The following is a 22,549-nucleotide window of genomic DNA, read 5'->3' on the forward strand; positions in this document are numbered from 1 at the left end:
CAAGAGGTTCCCAGCACGCAACACAAAATGAGGTTCTTCGCTGCATTTCCAGCGCACAATGGCCACTAAAATCTCCAGATACCAATCCGTTGGACTATTGTGTCTGGAGTATTTTGCAAAGCAGGTTGGCACTAAAAAATACCAAAGTGTTGATCACCTCAAGCAAGCGCTTCGCGGGAATGGGCCAAAATATCGCAGAGCAACATTCGGGCAGCGTGTGACGGTTTCATTGGCCGTTTGAAGGCCATAATTCGTGCCAAAGGTGGCCAATTTGAACAAATCTAAACTTATTCTAAAATTTGATGCTATTTCCGACATTTAATTGCTTTAATTCAATAAAATTTAAAATAAAATTATGGCGTTTGAATTTGTTGCAGTTTTTTTTATCTCACCCTGTATATAACTACGAAATACACCTCAATTTAAAGGTCAGATGTCGCATTTTTTCGTCGGAAAGTGGAAGTTTTGGAATTGTTCATACAAAAATTATTGTCCATTTTAACCTCTAAATACTATCACCATCCAAAATGGTAGGCTTCTGTCCTGTCCTTACTTCAATCCCCTGCAAAATTACGCTTCGATAGGCCTATACTGCGAAATCAGTAAAAAATAGAGTTCGGTCCATTTCATCCCTTTAATATTTGGCGATCATCTCCTCCAACAACAGACTTCTACTCTGACCCTAACTCTAAGTGTATGTAAAAAAATCGTGCGAATCAAACCATAATTGCGACCTGTAGCGTGATTATAAATTAATATGGACATACTGAAACACATAGCTAGATCGACTCAGCTCGGTAAGAGAGGAAGATCGATATTATAAGTCGTGGGACTAGAACCAATATTTCGAGTTGTAACAAATAGTCTTAACTATATACAAATGGATTCAATGGTTTAAGCTATATTCCGCAAGGTTTAATGTAGAGCTTTAAATTCATGCTACCCCTTTGTAATACTTCGCAAGATTTGATATGGAGTTTTGGATTACATGAAAATGGGTTGAAGGCCCTCGAAACGAGAGCCATATGGACAATCTTCTAAAATACGAATTAAAAGTACTTAAATATAGAAGATACGACCGTTCATAGGGATAAAACCAAAAAATCCATTTTAAACCAATGATTTTTGAAGTAATTCGAAGCTCTAGATCAAATTCAAAGCCAACAATTAAATCTTGCAAAATATTACTCAAAATATTAAGGATTTCGTCCCATTAATTATACTTGCACACCCTACGCTCCTATTTTCTTTTACAAAGAAGCCAGCCGAAGAATTAAGCTGGAAATACATAAAGCTGGAAATACATAAAGCGCTTATCTGGCCGGCTTAAGTCATCGGCTGGCTTCTTCGGAAATGAACAGAGGGCCAAAATCGAACTAAGTCAACCTAAAACTCCTTTGTTCATCTACGAAGAAGCCAGCCGATGACTTAAGCCAGCCAAATATGCTCTTTATGTATTTCCAGCCTAATGGTGGGAATATATAAAGCGCTTATTTGGCTTCTTTGGAAATGAACAAAAGAGCCTAGGGCCAAAGGAACTAAGTCAACCTAAAACTCCTTTGTTCATTTACGAAGAAGCCAGCCGATGACTTAAGCCAGCCAAATATGCTCTTTATGTATTTCCAGCCTTAAGTCAGTTAAAAAAAAAAAAAAAAAACTTTATGTATTCTAACCCTAAAATCTGATGTAAATTAAAACAAAGAATTTTTGGAATATTCAAAATAAAATCAACACTTACACTTGAATCCCACCATGTGGAACATAAACGTATTGCCGGATAACCCATTGGTGTTTTCTTGTAGTTACACTGTGAATCTCGTCTATATATTCCCGGCGGTATCATTGTGTGGCCAAAACGGAAAGCAGCAGCTTGGAATATATGACCAATACCGGGATGCATGTCACGATTGTAACCTTGATAGGGTCTCAATTCGGAACCCAAAAAGGCTGGCAAATATTCATACAAAATTACATTTTGCAAACTGGCAATGACAGTGCGTCGAGCTCGCTGAAAGATCTCCTCATCGGACCAATCGGAGTGAGCACGTTTGATGCGCTGCGCCAAGGTATTGTGCCAACGTAGGAAAAGTATGGCAAAGGCAAGTACAGCGGGATTTTGATTTGTGCGAGGATCGCCGAGTACTAAAATAAAGAAAGAAGAAATAAAATGCTTTCTTGAATATAATCTCCCTACTCACAGAATAAACGTTCAGGACTCAACATTTTCATGACACTCGGCACGGGGTTGTTAAACAGTGGCACTCTCATGGTATTCCTCACTGGCAGTTTACCACTCTTATCCGTCAGCAGTGTGCCATTGTGAAAGGATCGCATTGCATTCAACCAAGCCTCTGAGGTACTGTAAATAAAACTGCCATCTATCCAGGCAGTCATTTGATTGATTTGCTCTCTTGGGGCATTTGGACTTTGACCCGTATTCCGATCATAAGCAGCTCTGTGAAATGGTATGTATTTATCCCCGCGACACTCCTTGTCGTACATTTCATCACATTTCTCGATTTCAATGCGATGCATTTCAATGGGACAGCCCGACTCGGAGGCCATAACAATTTCATTGGCCACGACCTGGCCGAAAAATGCCAACAGCCCCGTACGATTGTATTTCGAACCGAGACCATCACGGCCGCGCATAAACAGACGACTTAGTCGCCGTGTAGATGGCCGATTGGAGCCGGCCATAGCGTAAACGCCATCTGAATAGGATGGTGGTGCTTTGCGCACCAGGTGACTATCTGTAAAAGGAAAACAAAAACGAAATAGAATTAAATTCAGTAACAAAAATGAAACAGAATTAAATAACAAAATGCAACAGAATAAATTATTAAATGCAAACAACTAAATATTACATCACGACATGTAAAAAGTTATCTAAACACGTTGGAATACAAATGTCATCGTGCTTACAGTTTATCTGAATATCATTAAATCGAATGGAATGGAAATAATTTAGCTAAGCCTAAAATATCGAGCTAGTATTTCATGGTCCGGACTATCCCTTTTGGACGATGTGCTAGGTTTGACTGCATTTAAAAACAATTACAATGAATCATCGCTGCAGACTAATGACTGTATCGTTTTACTGGCTCCTCTAAAGGTAAAATGTTTTCAAAATAGCAGCAGGAAATATTTGCATACCTACAGTTTCGCTATCAATTCTACGTTCTAGCGCACAGAGATAACAGAGAAGATCAAAAAACACCAATATTTTTAATCACCAATTTTTACTCAATATGTAGAGTTTTATAGTAAATATATTTAAATTAATTAACCTAAAAAATTAGGTCAAAATATTAAATCCTGCCCGATATATACAAATATCCATTTGTGCTTATGTTGGAAAGTACGTAACTGTAGCAAATTTCCGGGGGGAAAATGTTAATTTCCTTGAAGTGATAATCGATATAGGCAGGTGTCATTAAAAATTAAAATTACTGCAAAGTTTATAAAATATGAGCTTGTTTATTCCTCCTCAGGAACATTATGTTACACCGCAACAGAAAGAACAATAGACTCAAAAGAGCTAAAGAGTTGCTTCGCTTGACCGAAAGTGGTGAACTGTCGAATTTTGGGCTTCTCCGATGAGAAATCATTCGTTTTCCAGCAGTTTGTGAACAATCAAAATGATCGTCTTTACTTGCCAAAGAGGTCAGCTGAAAATGTGTGATTTCGGTTGGCCACCAGAACTTAAGCGCCAGCCATGGTGATGTTGTGGGCCGCCTTACAGCCGATGGTCGCTCTCCGCTCGTATTAATCGACCGTGGCATCAGAATAAATACCGAATATTATCGCGAAAATATTCTGGAGGGTGTAATAAAGCCTTGGGCACGCAAACATTTTGGCCGCAGACCTTGGACATTCCAACAGTATTCAGCACCATAGCACTCAGCACTCGCCACTCAAGAATGGTTACAAAATGAGGTTCCTCGCTTCATTACCAGCTCACAATGGCCACCAAAATCTCCATATACCAATCTTTTGGACTATCGTGTCTGGGGTATTTTGGAAAGCAAGGTTGGCACTAAAAAATACCCAAGTGTCGATCACCTCAAGCAAGCGCTTCGCCGGAAATGGGCCAAAATACCGCAGAGCAGCATTCGGGCAGCGTGTGACGGTTTCATTGCCAATTGAAGGTCATAATTCGTGCCAAAGGTGACCAATTTGAACAAATCTAAACTTATTCTAAAATTTGATGTTGTTTCCGACATTTTTATACCCTTTACCATTCTATGGAGGGTATATTAACTTTGTCATTCCGTTTGTAACTCCTAGAAATATTCATAATAGACCCTACATACATGCATGCATACATGATCAAGTTCTTTACGTTCGTAAATGGGCTATGTCGGCTCACGTTTTCGTTTAGCGCCCATATAACGGTACTTCCCGATATTCGGTATTTTCAAGATTTTAGGGACATTATTTACCGGAAGTATTTAAAATTTCGTATTTGAAGTTCGCAATGGGTACTACAGCCTATGACACAAATTTTTTTATGCAAGTCCAAGTCGTATAGTCCCCATACAACGGTACCTCCCGATATTCGGTATTTTGATTATTTCAGCAACATTTTTCACCGGAATCGTTTCAAATTTCAAATTTCGTTTTTACAGAATTATTTGAAATTTGAACAGAAATCACCATGGTACAATAAAAAGGTTAAAAGTAATCTTTTAACCAGTTTAGCCATGAGATTGAAAGATTGAACAGTGTGGATCACGTTTTTGAGCGAAAATCCGGACATTTCATTCATTTTAAATTGAGGAAAAATATGAAAAAACTGAAAGCAACTTGTTTCATATAATTTTGAATGGGTCTGGCAGGAAGCTGTAGTTTTACGAAGCTGTTCTACCTCCTTATTGTACCATGGAAGTGACGCAATCCCTCGAATACAGGAATTTCGGAAGCAAGTGTACGAATAGAGCTAGAAATATAAATTTTAGAATTAAGATCAACGATAAAGGTGCGGATTTGGATATACATACTAAAACGTGCTCGAAAAGTATTAATTGTGGAAAATCGTACTACATAGTGTACGAAAAGTATAAAAGTTACCATTGGTTGTACGTACACAGAAATAATGATGGCAAAATGGGTTTTATAATGAAATGATACGAAATATATTAAAAGTTTCTAAATATTGTACATAAGATGTCTGGTTATCGTGAAGAGTTAAGCTGGAAATACATAAAGAGCATATTTGGCTGGCTTAAGTCATCGGCTGGCTTCTTCGGAAATGAACAAAGGAGCCAGGGCCAAAATCGAACTAAGTCAACCTAGAACTCCTTTGTTCATCTACGAAGAAGCCAGCTGATGACTTAAGCTAGCCAAATATGCTCTTTATGTATTTCCAGCCTTAGAGCTCTGAAAATTTGTATGTGACTTTGTCAACAATGAACAAACTTCCATGTATCCAACGTTTGTTAATTGAAATTTATGAAATATAGTCGTATATTAGAAATGAAAAAATATAAATATAAAGTTACCCATTTTTAGAAATATATAGATTTAGTTGTTCAGTTTACAATTTGAACTTATGAAATAGTTGTCTTTTATTTAATGGATTCTATTTACTAAATATATTTTTTTCTTTTGCGTACGAAGTCGTGGAAATTTGCTAGTGTGAATAGATAGTTTTCTCAATATTTTGCAATACATAAAACTCAGTTTAAATTTCTTTGGACGAATATAATAGTCACTACTTGATTTATTGCTTATTACCGTTTTTTTAAATTAATTACAATAGCAGATTTTTCTCAATGAATATAGTGTCAGAACTTTAACGCGCAAAAGCCAACTTATTAACGTTAACATATTTGAAATTCTCTAGCCATGTGCCATTGATGCAGCATCAAAAAATTGGCATTTTTTTTAGGAAAACTCAAATAAAAAACAAAAAACGCCGATATACCCTCTCTAGCTATATGGCTAAGGTTAAAGTACGGAAATAACAATAAATAAATGTTGTATTTCAATGGAAAGTAAGATTTTTATATTTTTAGAAACGTGATATTCTAGAAACAGTTTATGTTCAAACCTCGACATAACGAAACAAAAATAAGAACTAAAGGATAACAGTCTGACGAGCTGACTACATGATACTCTACACTACTTTGCACTAGAGTTACCCGTAACAAATGTACGTTATATACGTTATATGGATCATGAAAAAATCTTTTCCTCAACATTTGCAGCAATAAATTGAATGCTAAGCTCATTTTTAAGAAGAGCAATTGTTGGGAGCGTTACTTATAAACATTATTAATTAAATAAGGTTTTCACTATGGGACCAAAATATATTGCAATTTTTTTGTCTTGATGAAAAAGATGTCTATGTGAGATTGAAGGTTGTTTACATTATTATAATTAAGAACGAATGCTATTGATATCTCTTATAATCGGCTCTGAATAAAATATCAAGAAAATGTCTTTAGATAGTTCAGTTAATAAAATCTAATTCAAAAAGTTTTACTACCGAGCTCTTGCGAAATCATAATTTCCATACTCATCTCAGGTTTCTGGTTGAGACAAATGTTTAGATATAGCAAGTTGCAACGAATCACAGACTTGACTCGCAAGTATTGAAAGTTGTGGCCCTTGTGACAGATATCAATCATCTTCACAACATATATTGTGTTAAAAAAAATGTTTGTGTGTGTGAAATTTGAAGAGAGTTGGATGCTTATTTCAATATCTTTGATCGTTTTGTTTCTTAAAATCTTGAACCCTTTGTGGGGTACGTATCAAAAGAAATGGTCCGATCTCTACCATCTTTATAATATATCTTGTGTTGACGGAAATATTGAGGTGTACCAAGCTTGAATGGAATCGAATGTTATTTCGCGTTTCATGAGCTTAATGGCCGAATAGATATATGAGAGGTATATCCAACCGATTTTAATATAATTTGCATAACTTATTTTTGTGCCAAATTTCACTACACATTCTGAATTTTATTGGAATCGGACATACATATCGTGTTTGGTGTATAAAATACATCAGCCGAAATATATGTATATGAGAGCTATATCCGAATATCAACGGATTTCAGTATTATTTTACACATTTATTATTGTACCAAATTCCGTCACTTATTCTGAATTTCATTGGAATCGGCATACATATCTTGTTTGGTGCAGAAAATGCATAGGCCGAAATATATATGTGAGCTATACCCAAACCTCAACTGATTTCAATATAATTTGGGAATTTTTTCTTTGTACTAAATGCCGTCACTTATTTCAAATTTCATTGGAATCAGATATACATATCGGGTTTTTGGAACATCAAATATGTGAAATCAATGGCTGAAATATCCAAATCTTAACCGATTTCAAAATAATTTGCAACAATTATTTTTGTACCAAATTCATTCCGAATTTCATTGGAATCGGACATACATATCGTGTTTGGTGTATCATATATATGAAACCGACTGAAAATATATGGGAGCTATATCGAAATCTGAACCGATTTTGCTCCAAATTCCGTTACGCATTCCAAATTTGGAGAATGTATCTTATCGATCAAAAGAAATGTGCACCTAAAATCTAAGTTTCTGGGAGGTATCTCCGATTCTGATGCTATATTACCAGTTCCATGTGGAATTTCAAAAATTTATATAGCCTATGTTACTTTCAAGCTATGCTGTAATTTATTTGGAAAATTTCAGGAAAATCTGTTCAGCATTTTTTGAGTCAATTAATAGAAAACAAAACAAACAATCAAACGTACAAACATAGAATAACGAAGATGTTTGGAAAATTGAAAGAGTTGTTAATTGGTTTTCAATAAAAGTTAGGAACGTTTCTGAATACGGCTCTTACGTACTCGAAAAAAAAAACGTTTTCCTCATTTAAACCTTTAGTAAGTTTTTATTAATAGTGGGGCATATGTGAACAACTGAGGGAAACTGAGTTGTCAACGCCTTGAAAGCATAAAGTCCGAAATTTTAAATTTCCGAATTCTAGCTATATGAGTTCACATCATGGCAACACATGACACATTTAGTACTACAAAATACTTTTCGTATGTTGAATAAATACATCTATGCATATATCATTTTCGTTCAATTCTACCATCAATACCAACGTCACCATTCCATTTCCAATTCTCGCACATGGAATAACAAACTTAATATACCTTTAGCTGTATAGTATGTCATTACTGCTGTTCCTTCTTAGGACTTTATAATAAAAGAATATTGTCAACAGTTTGAAAGCTAACATCAAACGTGTGTTAAGACATGTACAAATATTTCCGATTTTTTCGGACGACGTAGCGGACATTTGCTGGTTTAGAAATGAAAGTTTACACTTACCCACTGATCCCCAATCGGGATGTGCTAAATTATTATACCATCCATCGTATCTTTGTCTTTCAATTTGACTATAAATTTTTTCTGAAAATAAATAATAAAAAATATTTATATTATTGACATATAGAAGTAATTAAAAATATGTGTATGTAAGTAAATATTTTTATACCCTACAACACTATGTATTGGGGGTATTATTAGTTTGATTGGGCCAAAAGTTATGTAAAACCTCAAAATATTCGTTTCCCACATAGGAAAGAAAATATATGGATCTTCCTATCTCGCCGAGCTGAGTCGATCTAGCTATATATGTCCGTCCGTCTGTACGTCTGTTCATGTTAATTTGTAATCTCTCTACAGGTCGCAATTATGGCCGATCTTCACAAAAATTTAAAATGGAGGTGGGGCTAGAGCCAGAATAGGAGCCTATTGCATAATATTTAGGGGTTGAAATGGCCAAAAACTGAGAATTTTTCTGATTTTGCAGTTGCTCTACAGATCGCAATTATAGACCAATCGAAGTGGAAGTTAGCATGGGACTAGACCTCGAGATCGGGTAATATTATGTGGGTGAAATAGACCATAACATTTGTGTTAAATAAAAGTCAAATTTTCCATTAAATCGCGAACATTTTTAATCCCGGCGATATCATGAATAGACAAACACGTTAATTCTAACCGGTACGTAGATGCCGATGGTAAATAATATATCGGATATATAGCGAAATGTATACAATGTATATAAAAAAGGAAGGGGATGTTAGCTAGAATGCATACACCTCATGAATGGTTGGACCGATTTTGACAAATTTTGTCAATTCAGAATGCTAAAAAAAATATAAAATCTTAAAAAATCGCATACAAATATGAAAATAATGATATTTATATAGATTTTGTAGTATTTTGTGACATTTTTTATTTTTTTTTTCATATTTTTTATCGCATGCGATTTTTTCAATTTAACTTATAATATTGAAGTGTATATTTTGTAATATTTTTTCACCTTACAACACAGGTTAGGGTTATTAAATACAGATTGCAATTATCGTACGATCTTCACGAAAAGTTTCAGAAGGGTAGGGTTAGGCTCAGAAGGGCTAGGTCTATTGTTTTCCAAGATGTCCGCAATATATTAAGGGGTTGAAATGGACCAAAAACTAAAAATGTTCCTGATTTTGCAGCCGTTATAAAGGTCACAAAAAGAAACCAAAGGACACGAAATCTCTCATGAAGTTAGAGTTTAGAACAGCGAGTAGAATGGACAACTATCTTTGTGTGAAAAAATACAAACATTGCTTACAGGCGATACACAAAAGGCGAACTTCTGGCATTTTATACCCTCAATCATACTATGGAGGGTATATTAACTTTGTCATTCGGTTTGTAACTTCTCGAAATACTCATGTCAGTCCCAACAAAGTATATATATTCCTGATCAGCGTAAAATTCTAACTCGATTTAGCAATGTTCGTCTGTCCGTCTGTCTGTCTGTTGTAATCACGCTATCTTTCGAACGAATTGAGATAGAAGGCTAAAATTTTGCACACATGTTTATTTTACGAGTAGGCAGGTTGAGTTCGTAAATGGGCCATGTAGGTCCACGTTTTCATATAGCCCCCACATAACGGTACCTTCCGATATTTGGTATTTTGATGATTTTAGCCACATTATTCACCTGAATTGTTTCAAATTTGGTATTTGATGTTCGTAATGAAAATTGTCTATGCAGGTCCATGTCTTTATACAGCACACATGTAACGGTACCTCCCAATATTCGGTATTTTCTTGATTTTAGCGCCATTACTCACCGGAGTAGTTTCAAATTACGTATTTAGGTTCGTAATGGGAACAACAGTCTGTGACAGAAAATTGTGTATGCAGGTCCAGGTCTTCGTATATCAGTACCTCCCTATATTCGGTATTTTGATGATTTTAGCTATATTATTCGCCGTTTATTTCAAGTTTGGAATTTGAATATGGTAATGGCTTATGACAAACAACGCCTATGTAGGGTCACGTCGTAGAGACCCTAATATAACGGCTATATTCGGTATTTTTAAGATTTTAACAGAATTTTTAATGGATTTTATTTTTTGAAAATTTCCAAATTCGTTCCAAATGGTGGAGGGCATTCAAAGTTCGACCCGGCCGATCTTACTGCTTTTTAACTTGTTTATGCTGATTTCATTGACGAATATAAGCAAATCATATAGATGAGTCTATATTTAGGGATACAGAGGGGCCTCTTGCTTTTAGAAATGGCAGCAAAATATTTAGGGGTTCAAATAAACCAAAAACAGAAAAAAAAATTCCTGATCACACAATTGAAGCCACTCGACACGCCTGAGAAGAGAGTTCAGGACAGGGAAGAATTCTAGCGTTTTGGATGACCATTGGATTATATTTAGCTGTATAAATGGACAACAACAACTAAGAGCACGATGGAGTGCGTAAATATTGGGCAAATGTCCCTGGTCAAAATGCTAAATGCTGGTTCAATTCGGTTTACATTTTTGTATAACCCCCATGTAAAGCTACCTCCCAATTTTCGGAATAGCCCCCATAAAACGATACCCCCAATATTCGAAATTTTTTGATGATTTTAGCGTCATAATTTACCGAAATTGTTTCACAATTCCTATTTGAAAATCTGAATGGGTGCTACAACCTATGATAGAAAATGACATATATAGGACCCTGGCTTAGTATAGACTACATATAACGGCACCTCCCTTTATTCGGTGTTCAGATGAATTGTTTCAAATTTCGTATTTGAAGTTCGGAATCGGTACTACAGCCACTCAGGTCGTCATCTTTGTAAAGCCCCTATATAACGGTTTTCATTTAAGCGGTATTTTTCGATTTTTTTTTTAATTTGCAAAGTTCCTTCCAAATGGTGGAGGGTATTAGAAGTTCGGCCCGGCCGAACTTAGCTGCCTTTTACTCGTTTTGTTTAAAAATACTTCATTTCAATTTTTTTTTTTAAATTCACATTTTTTGTAATAAGTTAAAATTTATGTGTCACAATAATCTGCATCTGTGGCACGTACAATGTATGGTCCACAGAGGTTTATGTTGTTATGTTTGATTTACTAATTTTTACAATTCCATGTAACATACTGCGGTTGTTCTCTTTTCAAACTACATATTTCGGGCGGGTTGCAAAGCATAGGGGTACATTTTGAGTTCATGTCATTAAATGAATTTTTAATTGTACTACGCATTTGGTGACAATTAAATTCATTAAAATTAATGACAACGAAAAACAAATAATTCAAATTGAAAATGAAAAAATGAACTAAAATTGTGAACGATTGGGAATTTCATTTCGAATAAAAGGCGGCATGATCGAATGTTGGCAATGCCCGCCGCACAGTTGGTTTAGTTGGTTGACATGGCCAATATTGATCATTGATCTACATTTTGGAGCAACTTACTCAAAACTTGCTGCATTAATTCTATTCGGACTTTCTGTTTGGAAAATGTAAATTTTATTGAAGTGTTGTTGACGTTTGTTTTTTTTCGGTATTTTTTTTTTGTGATTTTAGAATTTATTGCACATTCTTGGGAGTAAGATTAACTTGTTTTTTCTGCATTACCTTATCGTTTTCTTTGCCAAAAGCCTATTGACATATTAGAGATACTAGTACAAACTTGTAGTGCGTAGTGAATGGTGTCTGATGGTGTGAAGTGTCTAATGGTGTGACAAAAAATAAAATAAAAAAAAATTGGGAGCCGACAAAGTCAACTGTCATGTAAATGCTGGCCACTGAATGATATCTGGTTGTAAGTATTTGAATTTAGCCCAAGGATATTTGAAAATCGTGCGTTATTCTGAACAAGATCAAATGTCGTGGCGTTGCCTTTGGCCAAATGCAAATATTTGCGGCGATGCGATAAAATATCCGCCTACTTACCAAGACCACCTGGCAGTTTTCATAGTTCTTGTGATCTTTCATAGGCAGTGTTTCACGAAACAATATGTATATAGCTTATGAAAATGTTTTCCATTCTCGGCGTTTTTTCTTCAAGACCTAGCTGTTTTTATAAAAATTAATATTTATTGACGAAAATGGGCGTTTTTACTATTTTTACTATTATATCATATCGTTGTAAGTATTCGCTGCATTGGACATAGTTAAAAGTTCGTTCAATAGATCAATCAATAGATAGATTAATAGATTCAAATCATGTTGTTGTCGGAAAATAATATTATTTCATTCACATATGTGAATAAATCTAGTTAAGAAACAAAATATACATATAAATCAAAAAACTTCAATTATTCTCCCAAAAATACAAGCTCTATTTTGATTAACTTTTTGGATATAATTTAAGTCTTAGGGAGAAAACCTGTGAAGGCCAAAGTCAGGCTGGTCTGATTTTATGATACCCTACACCACCTTGCATATATAGTAGAGCTACATATAACAAATACATCATTTTATGAGGAATTAATGAGAATTAAAATATACCAACTATGATCGTTAAAGCAGTTATAATTTAAAGTGGAAAGGAACCAACATATGCCAGGCTTCTATCTAAATATCTTTCTAAATTTGACGAAGTCATTTGTGTTTGGACCGATATTCATCAGGATCAATTCTATTAGAGCTTGCATTCGACTTTTTAGGCACTATAAATCGGATGAAGATATATAAGTGAGCTATATCCAAATCTGAACCGACCTCTTAACAATTTAGCAGAGGTATTTCTATGCTGTATCTGATAGTTGGCACCAAATGCCGTCGTTGTCGAGAATATCTTACGGGTGTGAGGGAGTAAAAAAAAATCGGATGAAACATGTGTGTAGCACCTATAGCTATATATTAACCGATTTTCAGCAAATTACATTACAAATTACAAAATACATTTTCTTCTAGGCTGAATTTGTTCGTATGTGCAAAAATCCATCCAATTCGTGCTCATATGAACCATTTAGTGCACAATAAACTTGAAATCGAGTGAAGATATATATGAGAGCTACATCTAAATCTGAACCGATCTCGATAAAATTTTGCAAAGGTATTTTTGAGCTGTATTTGATATATTTCGCCGAATATCGTTATTACGGAGTGCATATTACGGTTGTGGGGGAGAAAATTAACAATTCGGAACAAATTCCGTCTCATTTGGGCTAATATTACATATTTGCTGCTCAATAAAAAGAAAATCGGACATCGACCCAGAATGTTATTTTATGCAAACCATCAAAAAGAACTTCCTTTTGCCTGTTACAAACAAATGACCAAAGACATAATACCCTGACCACCTTGTGGTGTAGGGTATAAACAGATCACGATACCGTATATCCCCCATATAACGGTACCACCCGATATTCGGTATTTTGATGATTTTAGCCACATTTTCTAATGGAAAAGTCTCAATAGTAGAACTCCACACAAAGAGTTTCCTCTTTACCCTCTGGAAAAGAATTGTCTATATAGGTCTACGTTCTGGTATAGCACCCATATAACGCCGTTTAGAGATATTCAACGCCGTTTAGAGATATGCTAGCTTCTATGCATGTCAGTCCGTCCGTCCGACTCAGAAAGTGATTCTGTGAAGATCCTCAAAAGGAACTATGGGTCTAACTCGCTTTCTTCTCTATGTTACAAACAAATCACAAAGGCATAATATCTTGACCACAGTGTGGTGTAGGGCATACAAATCAAAAAAGTAAATATGGTATTCTTTGTCCTCAAATTGGAAATTCTAAATGAAGGTGATAGTATTCAGTTTTGAAGATCAAAATTCCAAAAGGGTTTAGGGATCCATGTCATTTATTAGTGCTCATTACGTACGTAGCCTTAACCATACTCAAAAGGGCCTCAAATATTTTGCTATATATACTTCGCAAAATTAAAGATAAATTTCATGGGGCCTAGGGGTTATCGTCAGTTGTACAAAATACGGGTCATGTCGGTCCACGTTTCGGTATTAGCCCCATAGAAGGTTGTTCCCCGATTTTAAGTTTTTTTTTTTTACATTTAGTCATATTTTGATAGTGTGATTTCTTTATATTTTGCTGGAAAATCACACGTGGCTATCGTTAGAGTGTTTCGTACCATCGCTCGTTACCGTGACGGAAGAAAACAGCAACATCAGCTGAAATGGTTCGAAAAGTAAGGAATCGACTTGATCGAAACCCGCGTCGCAGTGGCTGAAAAATGGCTCGTGAGCTGAAGATATCGCAATATTCCATTCTGTAAATATTGAAAAATGAGATCGGGGTAAAGCCATTGAAATTCTAAAAGAATGTAAGAACTTTCACTGCGACAGAAAGAAAATAGACTCAAAAGAGTTGCTTGGCCGAAAGTGGTGAACTACCGAATTTAGTTTTCTCCGATGAGAAAACATTCGTTGTCCAGCAGTTTGTAAAGAAACAAAATGGTCGTGTTTACTTGCCAAAGAGGTCAGCTGGAAATGTGCACCTTCGGTTGGCCACAAGAACTCAAGAGCCGGCCATGGTGATGGTGTGGGCAGCCATAACAGCCGATGGTCGCTCTCCGCTCGTATAATCGACCGTGGCATCAGAATAAATGCCGAATATTATCGCGAAAGTATTCTGGAGGGCGTATTTAAGCCTTGGGCACGCAAACATTTTAACCGCCGAACTTGGACATTCCAATAGGACTCCCTCGCACTCAGCACGCGCCAAGAATGGTTACAAAATCGCTCCTCGCTTCATTTCCCACGCACAATGGCCACCAAAATCTCTATTGCGTCTGGAGTATTTTGAAAAGCAATGTTGACACTAAAAATTTCCAAAGTGTCAATCACCTCAAGCAAGCGCTTCTACGGGAATGGGCCAAAATACCGCAGAGCAAAAATCGGGCAGAATGTGACGGTATCATTGGCTGTTTGAAGACCATAATTCATGCCAATTCGAACAAATCTAAACTTATTCTAAAATTTGATGCTATTTCCGATATTTTTTTCATTCCATAAAATGTAAAAAAAATTAAAAATTATGGCGACCGACATTGTTGCAGTTTTTTTGTCTCACGCTGTATATTTCGGACGATTTCATGTAGGTTATGCACCGAATAAGATATGAATGTTCGATTCGAATAAAATTCTAGGCCGATCTCATATATTTGATGCACCAAACACGGTACGTACCTCCAATTTCAATGAAATATGGAAGGTATGACAGAACTTGTTGTAAAACTAAATTTTGTCAAATTATATTGAATCGTTTCAGATTGAGGATACGATTATTACGGGGAAGTATGTTTCTACCTCAAATTCTCTAATTGCAACAGAAATGCCACTAAACGTCAAAAGACTGCAGTTTTCTGCACGCTTGGCATTGCTACGAAACTAATATATCGGAAGAAAAAACCCTTCGTGTATGTGCAGTAAATTTGACATATTCCTGCTTTTCACATGGTCAGCTGTTCCTGTCATATTCACGCGTTGGTAGACCGAGTTATTTGTTTGTTTACGCATTAAAGTATTACAATATTTTTTTAATCTTTGAATTTGTTTAATTTTTTTAACCCATAATATTCCTATAAACATTTTAGAAACCATATAAAATTAAAAGGGGAAGCGAACCGGATTCAGCTAGTCTGCTATAAAGATGGTATCATCCCCCTATAGGGTTAAAATGGACACTTTTTGGGAAAAGATAAAAATTATGTGAATTTCATGTTTAGGATTATTACAATTATTTTAGTCAAGTAAATAATATTCGTGGGAAATTTTTCCTTTTTTAATATATTACTAAACACTGTACAAAAATAGAACTTTAAATACTCTAAAATTTGGTAAAAATTTCAAAAAAAAAAAAATTCCAAAAATACCGCTTAAATGAAAACCGTTATATGACCCTATACGAAGACGTGGACCGACATAAGTCTTAGGTTATAGAACCGAATCCGAACTTCAAGTACAAAATTCGAAACAATTCCGGTGAATAATATCGCTCAAATGATCAAAACACCGAATAAAGGAAAACCCGTCATGTAGGGGCTATAAGAAGATATGGACCTGCATTAGAAATTTTTTTGTCATAGGTTGTAGCACCCAAGCAAACTTTAAATAAGAAATTTTAAACTATTCCGATCTATAATGTCTCTAAAATCATAAAATTATTGAATATTAAGAGGTACCGTTATATAGGGGGCTATACGAATGTGTGGGCCTGTAGACGTATTTTTTTCATATGCCATTAAAATTTTCAAATACGAAATTTTAAAAAATCTCGGTTAATAATGTCGCTAAAATCATGAAAATCCCGAATATCGGGAGGGGCCTATACGAATATGGGGACTGACAAGGCTCACTTACGAAGTTAGACTGTCTACTGGCAAAACACACAGACGGACATCGCTTAATCGACTTAGAATTTTACGCAGATCTAGATCATATTAACATTGTAGGTTCTAATATATTTCGAGGAGTTACAAACAAACAAAATGACTAATTTAATATGCCCTCCATAGAATAGAATAGAATTGGAGGGTATAAAAATGAAATAAATCTTATTTAAAAAATTAACCCTAAATATGTACAGAAATGATGACCCATTTGGGAATTGGGTTAATATCCACGATGCTACTACATGATTAAAACATAATAACCCAGAGAATCACTAAATTTTAAGTTCTTCTCTTTTCTCTTTTAATAAATAACATAGAGAGCTTAGCATCGTTAATTCATTTTGCAATACTTTAAATATACAATGAAAAAGATTTAAAAATACCTATGAAGATTTCATTCACTTTTTATCCACTTTTATGGTCGCCTAAGCTGTTAACAAATGTCTTAATTCGCCAACGTTACTGAGCGAGTGGATTTAAGAAAGAAATTCAATGTTTTGACTAAAACCAAAACACTTTAGCACACAGAATGACGCTTAGTTTGTCACTACTTTTGGCTATGACTGAGTGAATGTCGTCGTCGTCGTCACTTAAACGATCGAGCCGCGCTGATGGTGTTAGACAATGACAACGACGACATGAGCTATATCACGGAATTCCCAAAACTAGCATAGTCATCATTTCAAGTCCAGTCATTCATTCTTCATTCCAACATGCTGTTCGTAAAAAAATACTCAACAGATGTTGGTATTTTTGTTTGTTTTGTTACTGTTGTTGTCGTTGTCGTTGCCATTTGCTTCTTTCGGTACGTTGTTTTTGTTGCGAAAAACTTCCATAAAATACGTCAATGTCCAAATCATACCATCGCATGCGTTCGCTTTACAACAATCCATCTAATGGTTGAAGCTGCGCTTATATCTATAACATACTTAAGTTCATAGGTATGTGCATAGTTTTCACAAAAAAATCTGCTGAAGAACGTCATCAATGGTACGAACATAATTTGAAGTAGTTTCTTGTTGAAAATTTGTGCTACGACAAGAGGTATTGAGTGGAATTTGATTTTCCAAGTAGGAGTAATATATGTTGGTTCAAGGATGTTACTGATACGAACTATGAATAGGTCACTTTGATGGAAGGCAGTTTGGTAACAAAAGGTGTTGTCTGCAGATGTGCCCCTAAAAATAGTTTAGGGTTTGAAATACCAAAATGGATCCCTTGATCCTCGTATGCTGATTTTGTCCCAATCACAAAAGTTACTGGTTTTGTTAAACTAAATGTGCCTTTTTAACCTTTCAATCAAACTTCCCCTATGTATAAATGCTGCTGTTTCGCCGGGCTGTATATCATAGAGTTTGGATAGATAGATAACTTCAATTTTTGAATATTTAGTAAATATTTGGCAAATACTTTTATTTATTTTATTCTATTTTATTTTATTCTATTTTATTCTAATCCACCGCCATAAATAACGTAACTACGTAATTCCAGTCTACATTCACTCTTTTGGAGTGAAAACAAGTAAAAAAAAACATTAAGTTCGGCCGGGCCAAACTTTTTATATCCTGCACCTTAGGGTAAAAGAAACATTAGATGAAATGTGGCAAAAACCATTAAAATGCCGAATATCGGGAGGTACCGTTATATGGGGGCTACACCAAAACGTGGACCTATAATTACAATGTTTCGCTACACGAACTAGGACCCATTATGACCCACAAATACCAATTTTTAGACAAATCAGTGAAAAAATGTGGCAAAAACCATCAAAATACCGAATATCGGGATGTACCGTCATATGGGGACTATACCGGAACGTGGACCGATATATCTCATTGTCAATACCAACCATCCTAGACACAATGCAAATAGCTCTGCTAAATTTTGGTGCTCTACGTCAAATAATGTGGGCTGTGTCGTGATTTTAACAGACGGACAGACAAACAGACAGACGGACATCGTTAAATCGACTTAGAATTTTATGCTGTTATGAATATATAAACTTTATGGGGTCTAAGACGAATATTTAAGGATGTTACAAACGGAGTGACAAAGTTAATATACCCTCCTTTCCAAGGTGGAGGGTATAAAAATGAGAAGAGTGCGTAGAGAAGAGAATATTGCTGTCGTTAAGGCCAGTGCCGGAGAAAACGACAATTTATCGATTCGTCATCGTGCGCAAGAAGTTGAATTTTGTCCATAGACTTTGTGGAAAATTTTGTTTAAGGTTAGTTGCCAAAACATCAACATTATTTCGAGAATTGGGCCTGTGAATTGACCTCCGTGTTAGTGTGATTTGACGCCACTCGATTATTTTTTGTGGGGATAACTGGTTGACTTACGTAGATAAACCAGCAACGATTGACGCTTTAGAAACCAGTATTCAACGTGTCATTGCTCTCAAATGCTTGAAAAGGTGGCCGAATATTAGACCGGCATTAACAATTATAATAAGCTTGAAAATACTCAACCATGACGTTTCTGTCAAAATTTCTTTTTGTTTGTTGGGTTTACGACTATATAGGTCCACTCCTTCTGGTACCTCTCCCACAAAAGGTCAAAATTTTCACAGAAAATAATTAACCCTAAAGAAGTAGAAATAATCAACCCATTTAGTGACAACTTTGCAAATCCCATTATTTATGCTATATCAGGTTCGAAAATGGACAACGTTACAATTTTGAATAACTGTCTCATAAAATGCGAAATGAGCATCCCATTCTCCTCAAACATCGCACGTCCCAATATTTTTTACTAATATAAAAGTCTGATGTGAAGATGGTAAATATCAGTCCAATCCTTCTGGTACCTCCCTCACGAAGGGGTTAATATTTTGAAAAACTCAAAAAAGCGAAATAAGCATCCGATTACTTTCAAACTCGACACATCCAAATATTTCTATTAACACAAGATCTGCTGGGAATATGCAATATGTCAGATCATTCCTTTTGGTACCTTCCCCACGACGAAATTCAAATGTTTAAATTCTTTTAAATTCTCATAAAATGCGGAATTAGCATTGGATTCTCTTAGAATTTCACACATCGTAATATTTTTATGAACACAGGTTCTGGCGTTATGATATATATATATTCTTACCCCTTCCGTCACCTCCTAATAAGCAATACTTATATCTCCCACAACTTGCTAAACCAGTCAGCGATTCCTTTTAAAGATGGCATATCTAAATATTTCTCTCAACCAAAAATCGGATGTGAATATAGAATCCATAGGTCCACTTCTTCTCGTATTTCCCCCCACAAAAAAGTCAAATTATTCCCATAAAATTGATAATAGATATCTGATTTAATTTAAAATTTTCACATCCCAATATTTGTATCAGTATTAGAAAGAGTGGAATACTTAGTCCACTATATCTGGTTCCTCGCGCATTTTTCAAGATTTTTAGAAAATTATATAAAGTAGAGGTATAAATCGGGCAGACGGACGGATGGACGGAAATGCATAGAACGGCTTAGAATGTCAGATCACCAAAAGTCAACCTTGTTTCCTTTTGCATATTACGAACAATTGCACAAAGACATTATGACCTGTACCATAGCGTGGTGCCATAGAATAACTACAACTTTGTAAAAATAATGGTTTAATAAGTTGATGTGTAAGTTGCTGTAGCAGGTCGTACTCTAAGTAGTTGCAACTGCCAAAAATTTGTTAGGAAACCCATTATTTGGCAATGGAAGTTTTTGTTTTGAAATAATGGGGATGCCATAGAAATTTATTTGAACATTTTTTTCCAATATTTTAAAACACCGAAAAAATAATGTCATCAACTGCATAACATCTACGATTGCAAGTTAGTGGTTAGACTGTTTTATTTAATTTATCGTATTCAAAATTATTATTGAATCTTGTTGTTGCAATTTTGTTGTTGAATCTTTTTATTTTTTTTTGGTGATCGACAACGTGATAATATTGTTGTCATACATCATCGAAAGAAAAAGTGAGTGGCAGAAAATGTTGCTCGCTCAAAGTAAACGATCTGCGCTCCAGATGGTACCGAAAAGTAATTGTCGTTTTTTTTTTTTGCATCACATATTTATATGTATTAGGGTGGATCAAATGTTATTCGTATGAAATCGTTTTTATACCATCCATTTTGCCAGTAGGCAGGTTAGGTTCGTAAATGGGACATGTCGGTCCACGTTTTCGTATAGCCATCGTATAACGGTATATCTCAATATTCGCTATATTGATGATTTTAGCAACATTATATACCAGCATTTTTTCAAATTTCGTATTTGAAGTCCATAATTGGTCTGTTCCAGAACTTGTAAAAATCTACTATTTTTGCAAATTTTTTGGACATCATAAAATGGAAATCGATTATTTTAGTAAAATCTTTTTCATACTTCCGGTTCTGAAACAGACAGAACCAAACCTGTTAAGAGGTATTATTCGAATTTTCTTTTTTGAAAATTTTCAAGTTCCTTCCAAATGGTGAAGGGTATGAAAAGTTGGGCTTGTTTAAGTTATAACTGTAATGAAATCGAAGATTTTTAAGAAAGGAACTTCTTTAAATGGATAACTTGTTAAAAATAATGAAGTGATTCTACAAATCCCCTTAAGATTTTGGGTTTGCCAATGCGCTACATTTTCCAGACAATGGTATTGTTAATAAATGATTTTTTTTTTGATTTTCGCAAAATAAAAATTGTAACCAATTTCAGACTGCTGTCATTTCTAAGCCACTCATCCGATAGCTGTTAAAATTCCAGTGACAGCTCATTATATTGTTTACAAGTGTACAAAAGCATTTTGGTGAGAATTTTCCAGAAAAAAAGTTATTCGTGATGGAATTCAAGCGTGATAGTGGGATTTCTTCATATTTGGCTGAAAAATCACAAGTGCCTATCGTTAAAGCACTTCAGCATTTAAATGTGAATAAATCTTTTGTTTCGTACCATCGCTCGTTACCGTGATACTGGTAGCGTAGCCCGACGTCAAGGAAGCGGACTAAAGAAGCGACTTCATCGAAACCCGCGTCGCAGTGGCCGAAAAATGGCTCGTGAGGTGAACATATCGTAATATTCCATTCGGCAAATATTGTAAAATGAGCTTGGGGTAAGCATTGTAATTCCAAAAAGTGCAAGAACTTAAACCGCAATAGAAAGAAAATAGAAAAAATGCGGAATTTGGTTTTCTCCTATGAAAAAACATTCGTTGTCCAGCATTTTGTAAACAAACAAAATTATCGTGTTTACTTGCCAAAGAGGTCAGCTGACAATGTGCACCTTCGGTTGGCAACCAGAACTCGTATTAATCGACCGTGGCATCAGAATAAATGCCGAATATTATTGCGAAAATATTCTGGAGGGTGTATTAAAGCCTTGGGCACGCAAACATTTTGGCTGCAGACCTTGGACATTCCAACAGGACTCAGCAACATTGCGCTCAGCACGCGCCACCCAAGAATGGTTACAAAATGAGGTTCCCCGCTTCATTTCCAGCCCACAATGGCCACCAAAATATCCGGATACCAATCTGTTGGACTTTTCTGCCTGGAGTATTTTTTTTTTATCTCACCCTGTATATGTTTTGAAAAAAAGGACATCAATATAACTGAGGTCTATTCTACCACCTGTTATTGTACCACGGATGTTTGTTATTAAAAATATAGTTTTCTGATCGATATTCCTTCAGAAAACATTCATAAAAATGTTCTACCCTTTGTCGAATAAACAATAGTACCACTCTAATATACATACATATTTATATGGATACTTGTTATCAATAACAAAATAATGCAGCTTTACGACTAGCATCTTCAATTTATTGCCGTTGTGTTGGCCAATGACGTTTTTTTCACTTGATTTTGTTTTTTAGTCTCCACTTCCATACATTATTTCGTTGGTGTGCATTCTTC

The 22,549-nt window shown here is 35.3% G+C and overlaps 1 protein-coding gene across 1 annotated transcript in view; it reads right to left on the bottom strand.

The window, feature by feature from the left end:
- The window catches only part of LOC101898456 (dual oxidase), a 71,962-nt gene that overhangs the window by 11,318 nt on the left and 38,095 nt on the right, over window positions 1-22,549 (bottom strand). The window contains exons 3-5 of the mRNA XM_005191157.4: window positions 8,339-8,419; window positions 2,199-2,753; window positions 1,739-2,142 (exon numbers count right to left, since the gene is read on the bottom strand). Coding sequence (XP_005191214.1) covers window positions 1,739-2,142; window positions 2,199-2,753; window positions 8,339-8,419 — 1,040 coding nt within the window. The remainder of the gene's footprint in view (window positions 1-1,738; window positions 2,143-2,198; window positions 2,754-8,338; window positions 8,420-22,549) is intronic.

The sequence above is a fragment of the Musca domestica genome, unplaced genomic scaffold (assembly GCF_030504385.1).
Source record: "Musca domestica strain aabys unplaced genomic scaffold, Musca_domestica.polishedcontigs.V.1.1 7, whole genome shotgun sequence".
NCBI classification, from domain to species: domain Eukaryota; kingdom Metazoa; phylum Arthropoda; class Insecta; order Diptera; family Muscidae; genus Musca; species Musca domestica.